The sequence below is a fragment of the Gordionus sp. m RMFG-2023 genome, chromosome 1 (genome assembly GCF_954871325.1).
Source record: "Gordionus sp. m RMFG-2023 chromosome 1, tfGorSpeb1-WG-v2, whole genome shotgun sequence".
NCBI classification, from domain to species: Eukaryota; Metazoa; Nematomorpha; class Gordioida; order Chordodea; family Parachordodidae; genus Gordionus; species Gordionus sp. m RMFG-2023.
Window position 1 is genome coordinate 27,301,899 of NC_088775.1, and position 21,910 is coordinate 27,323,808.

The following is a 21,910-nucleotide window of genomic DNA, read 5'->3' on the forward strand; positions in this document are numbered from 1 at the left end:
AACGTCCAAAGGAATTTTGGTACCTCCACTTATTTTAACATATTGTTCCATTAATTTAGGGGAGGTATGAAGCTTGTTGACTAGGGTATGAATTATCTCCAATTTATTTGATAAAAACCCTAGTCCTTCTTGTACAATTAAATTTATAACATGGGCTAGACAACGATGGTTGTACAAGTCTTTTTTATAAAGAAGTTTAAACTCCTCTTTCATCATATTAAAACCACTAACAATATTTTTGGCATTGTCGTGTGTAATTGATATTATTTTAGCCGTTATTTCAAAATCATTAAAACAATTGAACAGCAAATCGGAAATTTGCTGTCCTGTATGGGGATGTGGGAAAGAAACTATGGTTAGTAATAAATTAGTTAGTTTCCATTCACTACTGATGTAATAAATAGTTACAGCGTAGTAAGTTATGGAATCTGGGCTAGACCAGCAATCTGTAGTGATTGCTAGTCTATTTATATCAGTTAATTTTTTAATTATTATTTTTTTAGACGATTCATATATTGTACAAAGCTTTTTCTTTAGAGTTTGTCTCGTCCAAATTTTAAAGCCTTTGTTACAATAATGAATCATCTCTTTAAAACTATTATGTTCTATATTTCTAAATGAAATATTGGTTAGGATGAGATATTTTAATATCAGCATATTTAATTTTATATTTTCTTGATTTTTGGGTTTTCTTATTCCCGGCATAACCAGGGTTGCCATGCCTCCCCCCATCAGTGGGAGTCTCCCACAATTTTTTAGTTTACCCACATACATCTCACTCCCACAAAACTCCCACAATTAGAAATCTCCCACAATCTCCCACAAAAATCTCCCACAATTTTTTAATTTCTCCCACAATTTTTTTTTTAGCATTTTAATGTTTTTAATATATATATAATAATTTTGAGAGACAGTATTTGATTATTTTTATATTTTTAAATAAATTTTAAATATTTATTCGAAAAATATGTCTAGTTCTTTTATTTTATTTTTCCGCTAATTTTAAATTCTCCATCCAATCCAATCCATTCGACATTTTCAAAATTTGAAGTTAGAATAGTATGGGAAACTAGTGCTTTTTTTATATTTTTATTTATATATACCATGATAGTTATCTTCTAGGTGAGATTTAGATTGTTTTGAGGTTAAAGCACTAGTTTCCAATACTGATGTTGTTTTTTGGACAATAAAATGTTATAATTAAATATATAAAAAGAAAAATTATTTTCAATATAAATTGCTTATGTACTATTATATATTAAAAAATATATTATTAATATTAGAAGTAATATTTTTAAAAATTAGCAATGAAAGTGGAACTCATCTTAGAAAATATTATTATCCTAATCATCTTTAATCTAAGCTTAAAAAATCCTAAATATTATACATATTTTATATTTTTATTTATATATACCATGATAGTTATCTTCTAGGTGAGATTTAGATTGTTTTGAGGTTAAAGCATTAGTTTCCAATACTGATGTTGTTTTTTGGACAATAAAATGTTATAATTAAATATATAAAAAGAAAAATTATTTTCAATATAAACTGCTTATGTACTATTATATATTAAAAAATATATTATTAATATTAGAAGTAATATTTTTAAAAATTAGCAATGAAAGTGGAACTCATCTTAGAAAATATTATTATCTTAATCATCTTTAATCTAAGCTTAAGATATCCTAAGAGGCCGAGTTAATGGTTAAACAAAATTATAAAATGTCATGCCAGGATTTTTATAAATATCTTAATAACGACGGTAAACGTTTAGTTCCATTATTTAAATCTCATATAAAATATAATTAACTATAACTATTTGACTTTCTATATTTTATAAAATCTTATTTATACATTTGCATAAAATCAAATAAATTTATTTTTTACATTGTAAAATTAATATTTTGAATATTTTGGCAAATCATAAAAATAAAGAAGCATTACAATCTCCTCAAACATGACATCATATTAAATCTTATTAATAATTATCCGATAATAGTAATATTCTTACTTTGGTATTTCTGCAGCATAATTTAGTGGGCCTTTATTAAATTATATTCTTCTGATTGCAACTGCATATTAACAGCATATAGTAGATTTCCTATATGTAAAATTCCTAAATATACTTCTGCCATTTATTTTTGAAAATTATTTTCAAATAGGACAGCTTTTATAATCTATTTATTTTTTAAAGGTTTGTATTTTAAAATTCTACGATGGCGCGTATTAGGAGGAACCTGTCAACCAACATTATGCTGACTCAATTCTGTAAATACACTCTGGTTTTTGCCAAATTCACTGAGGAATTATCAGATCAGAAAGCTACCATGCAATTCATTGGTAATGCCAAATCTGCCATATTTACCATTATATATGGTTAGCTATGTCTTTGGATATTTCATATCTGGAGAAAATTTTTTTAATAGTTTTATTAAAATGACATTAATTTTGTTGAAATAGGGGAGGATCAAGGGAAATGTTTTGATATCTCCTTATTAGATGCATCTGTTAGAATTGCATATGTTAGCACATCTTTCAAATCGTCAAGAATTGACCTTCTGGATTTATATCCTAAAACATTGTTGATAGCCTTGCTCATTTTGTGTTCTACAAAGTATTCTATTCATTTATATTAGTCGTTAAATATTATGGGGAAAGATTCTACCAACATTGAGATGTTGAGTAACTCTCTGAATGTTGTACTGCATGATAGGTATTTACCATTTCCGGCAACTTTAGTTGCATCTATATTATTTCTTATTTTTGAAGAATATTTTTGTTTTGAAATAGATGTTGATAGAATGCCCTGTACTGATTTATGCTTTGAAGATTTTTGATACCTCAAAATATCATATTCCCTTCCCCCATTTATTTTTTTACATTGTAAAATTACAATTTTTTATAAAATTTTATCTTGTTTACATTCTTTTGTATTTAAAAAAGATCGTTGGTTATTATTTTTAAACAAAATTAATATATTATAATAAATCAATGTTTTTTTAATAATAAAGATAGTACTCTAAGAAATTTTGTGTCGTACAGTAATTACCTATTTTGAAAAATAGTTGGGTATTTTATTTTGGAAAATAGTTAACTATTTTATTTTGAAAAAGTTGGATATTTTATTTTGAAAAATAGTTAGGCTATTTTATTTTGAAAAAGAGTTGGATATTTTATTTGAAAAATAGTTGGCTATTTTATTTTGAAAAATAGTTGGCTATTTTATTTTGAAAAAAAGTTAGCTATTTTATTTTAAAAAAAGTTAGCTATTTTATTTTGAAAAATAATTACCTATTTTATTTTGGAAAATAGATTAGATTTTATATTTATAAAAAATAATAAGTGGATAACTAAGTCAATTCTAAATCCCGGTCCTTTGCAGGCCGAAGGCCTGCAAAAAAATTTTTTTTAGCAATTTCTCCCACAAAATATCTAATTTCTCCCACAATTTGAAAATTTTGACCTGGCAACCCTGGGCATAACATCAGGGGTTGTGATAGATGCTTCTGATATTATATTAGGATGAGATAATCCCAAGTGTCTTTTTAAATTTGCTAAAAATTAACAAAAATATAATTTGTAGGAATAAAATATTACTTGTGGAAGTTGTATTTTTGTACTTTTTTGAGCAATGAATACACTTCTAATGATTTTTGGTAGGAGTCTCAACAAAACTCCCCTTTATATCTAACGATATAGAGGAATTATTAAAGGAGGTTTCGGGTGTCGATTGTGCAAATTCAGCTAAGAAATCAAGGCCAATATTTTCGAGTTGGATGTCCATCTAAAAAAAAAATTTTTTAAATATAATTTACGTGAATTAAGCGCATTAGCCCTAAAACGTCATATATATCAGAAATATATATACAACAGAGCAACGCTTGGTTCTCTCATGAAAAACCCATCTAACTGGGATAGAAGATGGGAAATACTTAAATAATTGGACCATCCACGTTTTTTGGGAAGGCCGCGGTTACCTGTGCGCGCAAGAGGCAAAACCCCTTACTTAAACGCCCATGGGAAATAAAAATAGAGATGAAAAGGTAATGTAGATTTGACTTATATGCACCATATAATAATATTAATATAATAATATTAGAAGAAAATAAGGTATTAAACTTACGTATAGGAAAATAAAATATAATAATCGTCCAGTATAATGTAGAAAATTAGGTTAAAATATATAGAGGAAGTAATTTTTTTATCAAAATAATTTTTTTTATCAAAATAAATTTTTTTTATCAAAATAAATTATTTTTTTTATCAAAATAAATTTTTTTTATCAAAATGAATTTTTTATAAATTTTCTCACTTTTAAATACTTTTTTTATTACTATTATTTATAAAAAAACAATAAATAAATAATTATTTATTACTAAAGTAAAGAAAAGAGGGAGGGAGGGATATGGTTTATATTTAATTTTGTAATTCTTTCATAAAAATGTTTCTGTCTAAAATAATTATTATATTTTTACCCAGATTGAATTTAGAAAAAGAAAAGGAAAGAAAGACAAAGAAGAACTAATAATTACCCCCTAATTTTTATAAAAAAAATCCATATTCATAGAGTTAGCTAAAAAATAATATTTTTTTTTTATTTATTATTTTTTTTATTTTATTTTACTATAAAAAAGGGAGGGGAATAGAATTGGTAGTTATGCTATTACTGAAAAAACAAAAAATAATTAAAAAACGGAAGTTATTAATATTAAATAAAATAAAACTTAAATTTTTTTCGGCAAAAGAATTCAAAAGTAGAATGAATAGAAATAGAATTGTTAATTTTTTCATTGAAAGAGAAAATTTTTTTTTTTTTAAAATATTAAATCAAGGAAGGAGGGGGAGGGGTATTTTTAAGATCAAAATTATAATACATATACTTACTTTATTTAAGATATTATATATATATTGTCATAATATTTAATAAATATTGTATATTCAAGTTTATGGTGTGCATAAGATCTATTTTTATGGGGGTTAGGTGTGGAATAACTAAGTAGTTTTTTTCTTTACAATAGTTAAAAATGAAGGAAAATTAAATGTGATAACACTATCCCCGGTCTATTTTGAACCTTGGCATATTAATATAAAAATACAGAATTTTATTAGATAAGATATCTCTATTTTATAAGACTATACACTATACTATATTTGTTATAGTGAAAAATTGAATATATATAATTTATATTGCTAAATAATTATAAATTAAGAAGAATTAAATAAAATTTCAGAAAATCTTACTAAAATATTTTATTGATAAATGGTTAATTTATATAAAAATTAATCTTAATAAACAAATATATTATGCAATTTGAAATAAATATTTATTAAATTAATATTCTTTTTAGAAAAATGTTAACAACTCTACGTATTACTGTTTATTTTCGCTTTACAATGTTAACTCTAAAGTGTGACTAAAAAAAGGCCGTTTTAATCTCTACTCTCTCACTCTTAAACATTTTAAAAAGATTAATTGATGAGTACTTAATATTTATAAATTTATCATTTGCCAATCACTAACCAAAAACAATTATAAAAATATAAACTATAACATTACTCATTAAACTGTCTTTATCGGATTTTGATGGCGATTCAAAATCAATTACATCTAAATTAAAAGGGATTTCCCCAATTCCAGAATATTTTTGAATCATATGATTTTGCGATCCTTATATATATATTTTTTTTATCTTTTCTGTCTATTTAATTTAGATATAAAATATTAGTTATATTTTGAAAAATTTTGTATGAATCTAATATTAAAAAGTAGCCTTAAACGAAGTTAGCCACAAGGACAAGCAGTAATTATGAAGCGTAAGCCAATATATATTGCATAGTTGTAATACATACAGGTTAAAGCTTTAACATATATTATTTTCCCCTTAATTACTCAGAATTACTACTTAAAGTAATTTTTACTGAATTCTCAAAAGTTGCCAAGTAAAAATTTAAATTTTCTCAAAATTGAATTTTTAGAAAATATAATATATAGCTCAGCAATTTTTACTATATATTTTTATTTTTAAGTGAAGCATGATTAGAGTTTTCAAATTAATCATTAATCTATGTCTTCTGGTGGTTTAAATCATGACAGGTTGGGGGTAAACATTTTTCCAAAAAAATATCTAGACAAAGGTAAAATCCTCTCCATCTTTCCTGATGTCGAAATCTTCAATCGATTTCTGTTTTCGTAAGAATATCCCAAATCGACATTTCTTTAAACTATAACTAGGAATTATTAGTCCCTTAATGGGCATGGTGGGCATAGTTTATTCCACTAACTTTAGGTGGGAATTGATTGTTTCTTATAAAAATTACTGCCTTAATTAACTAATAAATATGACGTTTATACTTTTGAAATTCATTTTATCACTTAAAATATTTATTCCCTCAAAACTATCAAAAGTCATAACAATTTCAATGAAATTATTTTATTCATTCTATGATATAAAATTATTGACAAATATTAATAAAATGAATATCAAAAAAGATAACGTTGTTTAACAAATATTAATAAAATGAATATCAAAAAAGATAACGTTGTTTAACAAATTTATATTAAGTTTGATGATTAAAATATCGTTTAAAGTATATTTGTCAAATTTATTTTGTAATGTGGTTACTTCTTAGTGCACTGAAGGATCTTTCCATCGATATATGTGAGCAAAGATCAGCTAGAACTACTCGCTAGAGGGATATTTTGGATAAATGTAAAAATATTTTGATATGAAGGCAATTTTAGGCTAATTTGTAATATCCATTATCGAATTAGAGTTAAACAACAAATAAATGCATTTCAGCTTAAAATTAAAGTAGAGTCAACTCCTGAGGTGACTAATGTCAACTCCTGAGGTGACTAATGTCAACTCCTGAGCCAGCATATCTAATCTGTTTGAGGCTTAGCCATTTTTTACAACTTTAGGGTAAGAATTAAATCAACATAAATTATCCTCATTTTTCGATGATATATGAATTATAAATATCTAAAAATCGATAAATTCCTATAATAAATTTTTCACGGTCTTAGGAGGTAATTATTTTGAATTCCATATCAATTATTTAATTAATATGAAATTGAATTACTCGTCCTCTAATTTTTAATTTTTAAAAAGACTATTATTGAAATATTCGTCCTCTATGCATAAAATTGAACAAAACATTATCAATAAATTATTATAAGTTGATTTGGTGCTCGGGTCTATGAAATTGGTCGACCAGGTCGTTGCTTTGGTTTTGATTCATTTTTTCGACCAAACAACCAAAAATCATGCTAATTCGACCCAACCAAGCAATTTAACAACACTACTGCCGACTGTGAAAGGGACCCATTTATGAATTTGATCATGCTAGATGATCGAGCTAAATAAGAGTATATAATTTGCCAAATTTCATATTTGAACCTTCGATATGATGAATAGAATGGAAAGAAATCATCGCAGAGCGAATCTAATCTTTCCCCAATAAATATAGCCGAAAATAAAAGAAGAAATTAAAGATTTAAGGAAAAAATCTAAATTCAAAAATTATACCACCCCCCCCCCCCCAATTAATTTTTAAGCAATATACCACTGATTGGTCTTAATAAAAAATTGGGTCAGGTTCGAAATTTAAATAATTTCAGGGATAATTAAATTTGAATTGCTCCAGGCTTATAATGGAAAAAATATTTTTGATATTATCATACATCACACGGAGCGGAGAGTGTTTAATTATTACTATTTTATTTATTTACTTCTTATGATTACGCATATAAAAACATCAAAATCAATAATTTATATCACAAAAAAACATAATGAAAAACAAAAGAAATCGTATTTTAATTTTTAATTTTATCAAATAATTTTTAAATTTCATTCCTTATTTATTAAGTAACATAAAATTTACGTAATAAAACAAAATTGATTATAAAAATATTTATATCAATTTTGCAAATATAATAATTAAAAAAAATAATAAAAATAAAATTAAGAATTAAAAAAAAATGAATAAATAAATATAAAAACAATACATAAACAATAAAATTATAAAAAAAATAAAACAAAATTTAAAATAAATAAACAAGTTATAACCGATAAAAAAAAAGTCGGTGTTTCAATAGTTATTTTTTAAAATTAAAATTAGAAAACAAAAAATAAATTTTTTCTCAAATGTGTTAAAATCTTATTTCAAGGCAAATTTCAGTTTTCAAATTTTTTTTATGGCCTCATCAATGGTCTTTTTCGTAATTAAATTTTATCAACATTAAAAAATTTTTAAAAATATATGTCTAAAACTTATTGAACCTTATTTCATCTATCCATACGAGTCCCGTTATAACTAAACCAAAAATTTATATAAATTACGTGATACAAATAATTTTTTTCTTCAAAAAAGAAATAATTTTTTGCATTTTAAAAAGACGTAATAAACGCAATTTTTTGTTTACAAAATGAAAAATAATATTTTTTGAACGCGGGCTTTTTGTAATATTTTTAAAAAGGATTAGAAATTTTTTTGTATGACTGGGTTTCTAGCGGTGCTACAACCAACTCAATTCAGGGGTTGGAACGTGGTTAAAAACATGTTTTTTATTACTCCCACATTTGGATTAGAATATAAGAACGTTTAATATTTTATGCATGCTCGAAATAGACGAAACTTATACATTATATTCATTATTTACTACCATTACCACCTTCATTACTTTGTTTACAAATTTGTTTTCAAAATATCGAGTCTCTTCATTATTTTGTTGAGATAAAAAAAATTTTTTTCAAAATGTATAATCTTAATATTTGTGAAGGAAAGAACGATCACGATATCATTATAAAAATGTCCATGTTGGGGTTGTTCTTTTGAAAATTTTATCACAATCCCGCCATGTTTGACCATGTCTCCTGAGTAGTCGTTTTCTTATTTACCTTTACTTATGCAATGAATAACGCCAAACCGACTATAAAGGATGCTAATTTATCGATTAATAAAGTCAAAAATACCATACGATTTAATATAAAGTTGGAGGAATCAAACGAAACCACTTGCCCTGAAATATTCTATTCCGAGCTATATAAGAGTGAATACCATAAGCAGGTAATAAATTATATAGTTTGTCATTAATTAATCTTTAAATGTAATCCAACAATCGTTTATAAAAATTTGATCGCTTTAAATAATTGTTCCACCATATTGAAAGCTGACGTCATTATTTAAAAAAAAATTGTAATAAATATAGGTTTGTTATCTGTATTTATAAATATCTAAAATGAATAATGTTCTTTTATATATATTATATTGTAAAAAAAATTAACATAGAATTTTGAAATTTAATTAGAAAGATGGTAGAGCTATAAAAAAAGATGAAAGTGATTCTTCTAGTCCTGATGCTTTTAATTCTAAGGAAAGAAAGATTGAAGAAGAAAGAATATCAACAATTGTTCAAAGTTTGGAAGCTAAATATGTAATGCACTTTATAAGATTTTATTAGATAATTGCCATATTTCTAAATTGATAAATACTTTTAATAATATTCCTTGCTCTTGATTATTTTACTGAACATTTCATTTTTTATATAAATATACTATACAGTATCTACATGAATTTTATAAATTTAGTTCATTTTAGGCATAGCTGTGGAAGGGGGAATGAAAATTTCCTTTGCCTTAGGAAATTAAAAGATTCTTACCTTTTTTAAAAAAATCTAAAAAATAATTTAAATAATGACTAATTCAAATTTTTTTAAAAAAACTTTTTTATATAAAAAAAACCTAAAAATGACATGGCCTAATGCCTGCCATGTATGGATATTCAAATTTTTTTAAAAAAACTTTTTTATATAAAAAAAACCTAAAAATGACATGGCCTAATGCCTGCCATGTATGGATGTAAAGACTTCCAATAAAATTTGTGGGGAAAATTTACCTAACAGAGTGTCCCCCTTTCTCCCTAACGAATCTTGTGAATGCCTATATTATATATTTTTAAAAAATGAGATAATTTTTAACATATAATTAAAAATATGAATCGAATTATTTTGAATTAACAATTATATATTATAAAGGGTTCAAATAGATCCAAGAAGAAGAAGAAGAAATTTAGGAAGAAAATTGTTGACCTATTAGACATGGGAATGGGTTATGATGAATCTGATAGCTTTATAGATAATTCAGAAGCAGTATAATTAATATATAAATTTATCCAAAGGATTTTGTTTTATTGTAATGAGTAACCATTATATTATAACTATGTTTGAGTTGACTAATTAAATAAAAAGTCATTATTTAGATATATTCTTTTTATCTATTATTTTAAAAGATCAGTAATTTTTATTACTACATTATTTTGAGGAGTGATTATTTTAAGTAATTTCCCATTTCACTGCAATTTACCAAATTTTTTTGATTGTTGATTACATTAATTTATATTTAAAACTTTCTTAATTATTAATTACATATATATTTCATTTTTTTAAAATATCAATTCCATTTTAGTCTCTAGTTTTAATTCCTTGACTGTACCACACTTCTATTTATTTGATAGACTATATCATCTTTTGGAATATCATAGAAGAGTGGGTGCACTAAACGATATCACAGATATCAGCTTTTAACAGCTTTACCTAAAATTTTAGATATCACCATATTGATTAGTTATTTTTATATGAATTGTAAGTGCTGTTTTAATGAAATGAGAAAATATATTGTAGAGGAAAGAGATATGTTTTAATTACAATTTTCAAAATAATTTTCTTAATTAGCTGGATCAAGCTACTAAATGATACACTGATTTGGAGAATTTAGTTGCAAAAATTTACCCTGATTTAAATCAAATAATAAATTTCATTAGAGGTATATTTTTTCAATTAAATCTTCTAGATCAGAAAATATATATATTCTTTTTAATTTTTCTTAATAATTAATTATTTTTGCTATATAGTGGTCTTTTTCTGGTTTACCTGGATAGCCCATTTTCTTTTCTAATCCCCTTTCTCCATTTTCCATGCCTTGGGCATTGCCACCAATCAAATTGAGGACTTATATCATTATCCACCACTTCTAGATTATCTTTGGTCTTTCCACTTCAATCAATAGATCCATTTAACCTATTGCTCTATACCTTCAAATCATATACAAACTAGGTGTGTACATATTGAAACAACCTCCTATTGATATTGGGTGATTATTGATTCGATATCCTATCAGATTTTGTATTCTGTAAACATACTAGTCGTTTTAATTTTTAATGCATACATCCACTCATCTCATATACTTTTAAATAGTACAACATCTATATCTTAACTATACCATAACATAAATCATTTAAATATATTATAATGATCAGTTATAATTTATATTTATCAATTTAATATTATATAAATATTTTTATTGATAAATCACTTATTTAATATTAGCTTTAACCTATTTACATAATAAGTAAAAAACAAATATATGGAATTTGTAATAAATTTTTTAAAAATGAAGACGCCATTTTATTGGATTGGATTGTAAATTTTTATAATATTGGCTGATAACTAATATTTAAAAAAATGAAATAATGTCCTGATATGATCCAATAAAAAATATTGGTATATTCTTAATTCAAACCATCTCAATATATTTCTTCTCATGACATTACCTATTGCTTCTATCCCAATATTTTCCCTCAGTTCTTTGATTGTTTTTCTTTCTCAGAGACACCCACATATACATCCAACTTTATTCTTTCTAACTTGCCATATTACGTTGCCACACAGCTTACTTGTGCAAAAGTTACATAAATTTTTCCTTTATCTGTGATACATTTTTACCCATTAAAATACAGGATATCTCTCTGAATATCTTCCAAGCATATTTTATACCCTTGTCACCACTGCCAAGAAGCCTTCATCATTGCTTAGGTAGCAAACTTCCCCACTTTTTCCTAACTTGTTCTATCTCGGGTATAAAAATCATTATCATCTTACCCCTTTCACAGAATTTTTATATAAAACTTCATGCTTGCCTTTTGTAGGCTTCCCTTTAAACAACTACACCTATTGTGAGTGGGCTCGAGGTGGATCTCTTAGGTAGCCTTACCCTTTCCATAAAATTATCACTATATCTATCATTTGTTCAAATCACTTTTTTTGCCCCTTAATATATCACCATCACTGCCGTTATTAACTGTATGATATATATTTTTTAATTGAAATGAATATAATATTAATCAAAGAACTGTAGCTGTAAAAATTTAAGGCTTAGAATATTGTTAATCACTTAATTCAGACTAACTCCAATATGGTTTACTTTAGCTTTTAGTCTAAGAAATTGACTTACCTTTGTGAAATTTTGTTATTTTGATTAAGCTCTATTTTATGACTTGTTTGAAGAAAAATTGAAAATAATGAATATTGAACACTTATATGGTTTCTCAAAATTTTCCATCAAGGATTTGATCAATTCGTTTAAAATAGATTGTTATTGGCCTGGTTTTTAAAAATATTATTTATTTTTAAAAAATGAATTATAACTCAAGATTTTAATATTATTTTGTCTAAAATTTAATCAGAAATATTAATATAAAAGATCTAAAATATATTCATTTTTTCCTATAGCCACATTTACAAAGTGCCATTTTTCGCCAATAACATTCAAATTTAAAATCTAGATAGCATAATTAGACATTTTACCAACGAAGCAAAGAATTTACTTTAGACTAAAAATTCAAATTGAAATTCTTATATATAATTATGGCTTTTAATTTTTATATTAATAGAAAACGGCAAATTTAACACTTGAAAAAATATTTTTGGGCCCCAATACATAATATGGTTGCCTTTTGGGATCAGTATATATCTCCCAGTTTGAGTGTTGTTTAAGGACCCGAACAATGACGGTTAGAGCTATGTTGGAATATTAGCTCCATGTAGTACCTTCTGAATCATGGAGAGGATGCTTGTACTCCAAACTTATATTAAACAAAATATATTATAACATGGCAATTATTTCTCATAAATTTATTCCAATAAATTTTTATGTATTTCTTCATTTACATAACCGCTAAGTCGGTATTTGGACCTGGGAGACTTAAATTCCATTTTTAGCATACAATAAAATATAAACAATTTGTCTTACTATATAACCTCTTTAATGCCCCCTTTGAGGTTAACTATTAGCGAGGTTTAACTAGTTTTTTTAAATTAAAATTTACATAAAAATATTACACTATTAATTAATGCTATATAGTAACGTTATTTTTTTGAGGAAAAGGAACTAACGCGTTTTCTTTTATTTATTCATAAAAAATATGGAAAATTTTATATTTTTTAAATTTTAAATTTAGACCATGTTTTTAATTCAGATCAATACCATAATTTTCCATTTTTATTTTATTTATACATTTTTGTTGAATTTTATACAGTCAAGATTGCTAATCTAATTAATATTGAATCAATCAAGATATGCCAATTTATATTAATAATATTATCATTGATTTTATAAAGAATATATGTCAATTATATGTCTTTGTAAGTGTCGATTATGCCTTCATTCAAATATTTCAACCTCGACGTTTAGCAGTTCAAATTTAAAAAAACACATGAAAGGGAAAAATATCAATTCAAGATTAAATTCTGATAAAAGATAAAAAAAATTGATGAGGATCTATCTGAATGAAGATTCATGTGAATAGTGTAGTTAAACGGCTCATTTTGAGCCGATTTTTAAAAACGGCTAACTCAATATTTTATCCAGAAAAATATTACGCAAGCCTGAAGATTTTGTTCATAGAAGGAATAAAGGTCTAGACATATATTGTCGAAATCTCGAGGCTTAGGCAATATTTTTCTGGCTAAAATATTGAGTTATTTGTTTTTAAAAATCGGCTCAAAACGAGTGATTTAACAACACTACATGTGAATATGATCTAATATCTTTTTTTGGGAAATAAAGATCATTTTTTAAATATATTTTTAATAAATTCCCCCAATTTTATTAAATACAATACAACCCCCCCCCCCCTCATCCTTTGCGGCACTTAAACGTGTGATTAACATAGCGAAAGTTGTGTTGACCATTAAGCACACTTGTTTATCCTATCAAAATTTTGAAAATCAATTGGAAAAATATATAAAAATTTTTACTAAAAGAAGGGTAACACTAAACTGAAAATGTGCTAAGGTAAACTGCAAATGCTTAGGTAAATTTTTTTGATATATTCTCTATTAATCGGAGGGAGATTCATTTTCTTATGATATAATAACTTATAAAAATTAATATTAAAGTAATATACATTAATAGTTGTATTTCCTTTTATCTCGTAATAAATAGTTAAAATTCTTTAATATTATACAAAAATAATTATGATTATTTTATATTTCAATAATATTAAATCCTCAAGTTGGCATAACTAGGATTTAAATTATTTATTATGAGATAAAAGGAAATATTATTAATGAACATTCCTTTATTATTAAATATAAAATAATTTTTTTTTAAGTTAATTATAATAAAAAAATAAATCTTACTTCAATTAATAAGGTATATCAAAATTTTCATCTAAGAATTTGCAGTTTACCTAGGCATTTGTAGTTTTCAAATCGCAAAAAGAATATTTTATTTTTTTATAAATAACGAGAAACGCGTCACTTTTTTAATAACGAGTATCATGTTCCTTTTTTATAAGGCAGTAACGCCATCCTTTTTTCAAACAACGGATAATGCATTATTTCTATTTTGAAGTAATGTTTACAGTACTACTATTAATTAATATTTAAATATTATAGTACTGCAATTTTGATTTTTCTTTTGACCTTAGAGAGTGAATGTTTACACTTAATTCTAATTAGCTTCAATGGAGCTAGCGAATAAACTATCGGTAATGTAAGAAAGAATAGATATTATAATTATTTTTATATGTGTAGATTAGATCATACACAACAAGGGGGTGGTATATAATAGCTTACCGATTTATCACATCTTACTGGGTATAATATAGCTCCTACTAAATAACACCCCTAAAGGTGTGGTCCATCCACATATTAAAATATTTCATACACAAACTAGGCATAAATTATATATGGGATATTTAGACACCTTATCACCCTTTTTGAATTTAAATATATAACACTAGTATGATGAATTGGTGCCTTCGACGCTTACAACAAAATTGGGTGGCTTTTATATAAATTCCGGTATTTTGGAATTCAAGGAACTAACCTCATCCTCGAGTGATGAGGATGAATTGTCGCTACCAGATAAGAGTGAATCCGCTGCCATTGACAACAATTCTGCGGATGCTAAAAATAACGCTCTTGGCAATCGCCCCGAAATCGCGATCGTAGAATTAAAAAACCTCAACCATCGCACCGTTAACAATAATAAACAACATTTCGTACAGAATAGTCGCGTTCTGCTGACCAAAAAATTAGCGCATGATTTAAAGAACGCTAGCATCGGCAAAAAAACTTCCCACTACAGCCCCATAACACTTGTCAAGGACAGAAAGAAAATGAACAAAAAGAGCCCTATCATTAGTGTAAGGCCTTAACCTTTATATATTTAAAATATTTTAAAAATATTTCCTAGGTGCTGCATGCTTGAAAAAGAGACACTAATATTAGATTAAAAAATAGCTATACTTTTTAATATTATAACCAGAGTTTGGAATTAAACCGGGGAGGGTTCCCTGTTCCGCCGATTATTTGCCAGTAGACTGCTCCATTTCCTAACAATTTTAAAAGTATATTTCCAGTTCCTAAATTTTTCCAAAGGAGTTTTTTTTGTTTCCAAGTTCCTATTATATATCCAGGGTTTTTAGTCGTTATAATATAATATGTCTATGATACAAATTTTAGAATCAATCCAGCACCTCCTCCCCAATCCCTTCCCTATCTAATGACCAAAAACATCTCGGCAACAAATTGTCCTCTCCTCACGTCGTCACTAACAACAGTCTGGCTGCAAAGCTCTCCAAAAAACTCATCAAAAAGTCCTCCGCCATTTCCGGCTCATCCCCCAATCTGACTCCCTCGCCTCATCACCCATTCAAATCTTCCAACAATCAATCGTCATCTAATTCTCAGCCTACATTGTCAAATACCTGCGCCATTCAAAATTTAACGCCTGATGGTTATAAAAAAATTCTTTATTTAGTATTTATTAATTATTTATTAGTGTTCTAACATTGTAAATTTAATATTCAATAATAATTCTTATATTTAATCCGAATTTTACTATTTTTGATTAATTTACAGCTTGACCTAGGTTTCAAATTTTCTCGTATTACATATTTCCTGAATTTGTTATTTTAATTACAACAATTCAGTAAAAGAATAGAAAATTAATCACATTTACATAATATTATCTATTATATCATATTTACACTGAGCGTGCTAAAAAAATGATAATTAAAAAATTGTTAAATATTACAAATATAAATATAAGAGTGCAAATTATTCGCTTTTATTTGGGAAAACTGTAGCTCTGATGAACTCCTAATTTTAAACCTAAATGGCATTTTATAATTTACTTAAATTTTTATGTGTAATTCAACTCTTTTTTTGCAATATTGATATGTTAATCAGTGGTTAGTGTTAATTGGCTGGCCGATTTTTAAAAAGGTCAACTCAATATTTTAACCTGAAAAATATTTCATTAGCCTCGAGATTTCCCTAATAGATGTATAAACCTTTGTGCCATCTATGAGCAAAATCTTAAGGCTTGCATAGTACTTTTGTGAATAGAATATTGAGTTAGCCATTTTTAAAAATCGGCTCAAATCTAGCCATTACCACCTCTAAGCCTTGCCCAGCTCAGTTTTTTGGTCCGGTAAAATGCTTTATTTTTGTATATATTACTCTTATTTTAAAATTCGAAATAATAGTAAAATGTCATATTAATAAATCACACATAATGTTATATTACGTAAAAATTTGAATTTATAAATGTGAATGAAATTTCTAGCCCTTATTTTTTAAAATAAATACATAATAAAAATTTGACTGTAAAATATGGCATAAATTTAAAATTTGACAGCGAATCTGAATGAAATTTCTTAGAAACAATCGATATTTTATGAAATTTTATTTTAAGTTTTACAATATGGGCTTTAATTAGTTATCTGGAAATTTAATGTTTTTTTACAGGACTGCAATTAACGAGAAGCGCAGCACTAGGCGGGACATTTGTTAGGTCTAGACTACTATATTTTGGGAGGCTTTAATAATTTAAAATATCACTTCCCTAAACATTGTTAATTTTTTAAGTCTGATGAAAATTTTATGCAAATAATATACAAAAAAAATTTTTACAATATTTTTGTACAAGGTATTTCCGTTATTTTCGAACAGAAATTCACATTATAAGAGCCCAAAATTATATTAAAAACTTTTTTTAAAAATATTTTATCCCATGTCAATTCTAACAATAGATAAATAAAATGTCAATACCACTTTTTCACCGTTCATTCTAGTGGTGTTAAACAGCTCGATTTGTGCCGACTTTTAATGACAAACTTAATATTTTCTCTAGCAATATATTACGCAGGCCTGAAGATTTTGCTCATAGATGGCACAAAGATTCGGATATCTATTGGCGAAATCTCGAGGCTTAGACTTTATTTTCTGGATGAAATATTGAGTTCGCCGTTTTTAAAAACCGGCAAATTCTAAAGGTTGGCCTTTAAAATATTTTATTTTAAAAAACAATCATTAAATAATACTCGATGCTTAAAAAGAATTTTATTATAGGTATAAATAATTATTTAAAATTAAAACCGCATGTATGTCATACTCGTAACATAACCTTTAACTTAATGCATATTTTAATGAATATATTATTGTATTAGAAATGCACCAATATTCACACTCGCAGACGATATAGGTTGGGTCTTAACAGATATTTTTGATTTTAATCGTTACTTTTAATTTTTATCAATATCAATGAACTGAATAATACCCAAAATAATTATTAATCCTTATTAAAAAAAATTTAGCCTATTAAAACTTTGAATTTATAAGCAAAAAAATCGATCTACATATTTCTAAACATAAGAAGCGCAGTAAAATATAAGCTCCATCATATTATTTAACGAATGCCTAATATTTTACTTTTTAAACAATCATAATAACCGATATTGAAAATAAAGGAAACGTTTGCTAATTTTTTTTCCTATTTCTTCTTACCTTTAAAATATCTTTATTGCGGAATTAACTTTATCAAGAAGAAGGAAGACTTTACAAGTTTCATATAAAATCAAAAGAATAAAATATTTTAATAAAAAAAGAAAGACTGGGAAAAATCTTTGTAATATGATCCCTAAGTTTTTATTTGGTTTATTTATCATTATCGGTAAAAAAAATTAGTGATATCCGTACATCTCTTCTAATTATTTATGTTTTTTTAAAAAATGATTTTTTGAATAGAAGATTATACACAAAATAGTAATAAAACAAAAGAAGATTGATCATGTCTCCTTGAATTCGGGACTATATTTGATGGTTATTTATAAGAGGAAAATAATTGGAAAAACTTAATTTTTTATTTATTAATCTCTGATTGTTGCTAGTGACGACGTGCGGCGAGGACAATTTGTTGCTGAAAGGTTTTTGGGGTCGTTAGATAGGGAAGGGATTGGTAGGAGGCGCTAAAATTTGTATCATGAGTATTTTATATAACCACTAAAAATCTTAATGCTATAATTAGAGCTTGGAAACAAAAAATCAAAGAATCGGAACACTCATAAAATTTCTAGGAAATGGGAATATATTGTAAAATAATCTACTTTTTTTTAATAACAAGAAAAAATCAGGATAGGGTTTTAAGATTATATTCTGGATGGGTGGTGAGGTATACAAAACATAAATACATGCAAACTTTTCCTTTTGATAAATCTACACAAAATATGCTCGTTTTAAAAATAGGCTTTGTTTGGAAGAAGGATACAGAAATAGAGGGAATTTCTTTTGAAAATCAATGGAGTAGCCCTGTTTATTTTACAATTTCATTAACAATTCATTTTTTGTTATTTGCCATCACTTAAAAATTAAAATATTCCATTCTACGTTATGACGAAAAAAAATTGTGATGCAATTATATAAATTAAAATGTTGAATTGAAACAAAACTCATTTTAGAACTGTAGTATTTCTCTCCCTTATTAACACTTTTTAATAAAAAAAAACGACCAACTCTTTAAACGCAATTTTCTTATTTCAAACTATTTTGTTTCAACTCCTTTAAATTTAATTAATTTCCACACTTAACTTTTGATAATAATTTTCTTATTTTAAAAAAAAAACTTACGTCAACTCCTCTTTTTTTTTACAACTCCTTTTTTTTTTATCTTTTATTAATTTTATTTTTTTTTAAAAAATTTAATCAAAAAATATATAATGAATCTAAAACAAAAATTTTCTTTTTTCTCAACAACAATAATAATAATAATAATTTCAATATTATAATTTTTTTTAAAATAAAATCAATAAAATATAATTAATTTGCGATAATTATAATACGCAATCAATAAAATGTAAAATGTGATTTAAGATAATTATAATGCGCAATCAATAAAATGTAAAATGTAATTTAAGATAATTATAATACGCCGCCGCCAACAGAAGACCATCTCTTCATTCCCCCCTCAGGAAGGCGTCCAATTCTAAATCTGTCATCTCTAAATCCACTATATCGGGTGCTTCCACCAGTCCATTGCTTGTAGTCTCAACTGCTTCCGCTACCGTAGGCGCCACCCTTGACACAGGTACCTCCTGTATTACTGGTCCCGTCTGGATATCCCGGGTTGGCTGTCTTTCTAGTTGTCGCCTCGGTCTCCGCGGACACCGATCTTGTAGGTGGTCTCGGGATTGGCAGAGATAACAAGTCCTTGGAGGATTCCGTCCTCTTCGTATCGGGCTGGATTGAACCACCGGCGTAGGGAATTCGGATAATCGCTCCTCAGTATTTTGCGTAAACACGCTTATTCTGATGATCATCCCGGGTAAATATATAAACTTATGTACTAGCATTTTTAAATTTTAAAAATTCTTCTTTAAAAAAAAATGTTAATTTTCAAAAAAAATATTTTAATTATAAAAAAAATTAATTTTCAAAAATACTTTAATTATATAAAAAAAAATTATGATATAAACGCCAATTTCTTTTATTCAAAACATCGTGACACCCCATAATTATTTTGCCAACACTTGCCACGCTCGTAAATTTTAACATCTTATTACAATAATAGCAAAAAAGGGGAGGAAAGGTCTCCAGCGGAGAAATTTTTGGGGTGTCGGACTCGTATGCTATTGGATTTATTGAAGCCCACGCCAGATGAGTTGCAAATGACAACGGTCAATGATGAGCAAGTGGTGAATAAGACCTGCGGATTTGTGATAGGTCAAAATGTGTGGATCAGAAATTATGGAGGTTCAAGGAAATGGGAGTTGGGAATAATAATGGAGAAATTGGGGAGCAGATTATATAAAGTCAAGTTTGGGGATGGAAGAGATGGTATAAGACATTCCGATCAAATACGGAGGGGAGTTGAACCGGGGCGGTTGATATTGGGAGGTGAAGTGTTGAGAGAGAAGCGAAATATCAGGAATAAAGAGTTGTAATATATAAAAGAGGGGGTGAAACAAGAGTTCTATCTTTGTGAATTTGTAATATCTAAGGACAAAGAGTTGCAAGCCTGACTAAAAGGTGGTAATATATTTAAAAAAAAAGGGGAGGTAAAACAAGAGTTATCTCTTGGGAAATTGTTAATGTCCAAGGACAAAGAGTTAGATAATCTTATTCGATATAGACATATATATCTTAATGCGTAGGGTTTTCTCATTTAGGGAAAAATATCAGGACTAAAGAGTTGTAATATGTAAAAAGAGGGGGTGAAACAAGAGTTCTATCTTTGTGAATTTGTAATATCTAAGGACAAGGAGTTGCAAGCCTGACTAAAAGGTGGTAATATATAAAAAAAGGGGAGGTAAAACAAGAGTTATCTCTTGGGAAATTGTTAATGTCCAAGGACAAAGAGTTAGATAATCTTATTCGATATAGATATATATATCTTAATGCGTAGGGTTTTCTTCTTAAGGGATGTGTAATTAAGGGAGTTGACCAAAATATATCGCGTTGGTTGACAACAGTATTTATATATTATTACGGGTTGTCTAATTACCGAAGTTGATTTAAATATATCATTTGGTTTAAATATAGAAGGAGTTAATTAAGATATATCGCTGTGGTCAATAACAGTATTTATATCTTATTAAGGGATGTTTCTTATTACGAGTTGTCTAATTTATTTAATTATGGGATGTTTTCTTATTACGGGTTGTTTAATTTATTTAAAAATTTTTTTTTAGGAAATTAATTTTTATAATTAATTAATCAATTTGTGGAGTTAAAAGAGTTGTGAACAAGGTCGTTGTAAAAAAAAGGGGGTTTGTTTGTAATTGAACACAATGGAAAAAATGTAAAATTTGGGATGTTTGTGGAGAAAAAATTACAAGAGATGTTAAAATTTACGAGCATGGCAAGTGTTGGCAAAATAATTATGGGGTGTCACGATGTTTTGAATAAAAGAAATTGGCGTTTATATCATAATTTTTTTTTATATAATTAAAGTATTTTTGAAAATTAATTTTTTTTATAATTAAAATATTTTAATAAAAATGCTAGTACATAAGTTTATATATTTACCCGGGATGATCATCAGAATAAGCGTGTTTACGCAAAATACTGAGGAGCGATTATCCGAATTCCCTACACCGGCGGTTCAATCCAGCCCGATACGAAGAGGACGGAATCCTCCACGGACTTGTTATCTCTGCCAATCCCGAGACCACCTACAAGATCGGTGTCCGCGGAGACCGAGGCCACAACTAGAAAGACAGCCAACCCGGGATATCCAGACGGGACCAGTAATACAGGAAGTACCTGTGTCAAGGGTGGCGCCTA

General features: G+C 26.7%; 1 protein-coding gene and 1 long non-coding RNA gene across 3 annotated transcripts in view; one reads left to right on the plus strand and one right to left on the minus strand.

Moving 5' to 3' along the window:
* Positions 1-3,373: 3,373 nt before the first annotated feature.
* On the minus strand, positions 3,374-4,181 carry LOC135931643 (uncharacterized). The gene is made up of 3 exons (XR_010573110.1): positions 4,124-4,181; positions 3,598-3,784; positions 3,374-3,554 (listed from the first exon to the last, which is right to left on the minus strand). It is a non-coding gene; the product is annotated as an uncharacterized LOC135931643 (long non-coding RNA).
* A 4,619-nt stretch (positions 4,182-8,800) lies between these two features.
* LOC135922805 (ubinuclein-1-like) overlaps positions 8,801-21,910 on the plus strand; it is a 33,263-nt gene continuing 20,153 nt past the window's right edge. The window contains exons 1-5 of one of the 2 annotated variants that reach the window (XM_065457281.1): positions 8,801-9,069; positions 9,311-9,436; positions 10,037-10,150; positions 15,085-15,489; positions 15,809-16,082. In XM_065457281.1, coding sequence (XP_065313353.1) covers positions 8,914-9,069; positions 9,311-9,436; positions 10,037-10,150; positions 15,085-15,489; positions 15,809-16,082 — 1,075 coding nt within the window. In that variant the 5' untranslated portion in view covers positions 8,801-8,913. The remainder of the gene's footprint in view (positions 9,070-9,310; positions 9,437-10,036; positions 10,151-15,084; positions 15,490-15,808; positions 16,083-21,910) is intronic. The other variant, XM_065457282.1, reaches the window with a different exon arrangement.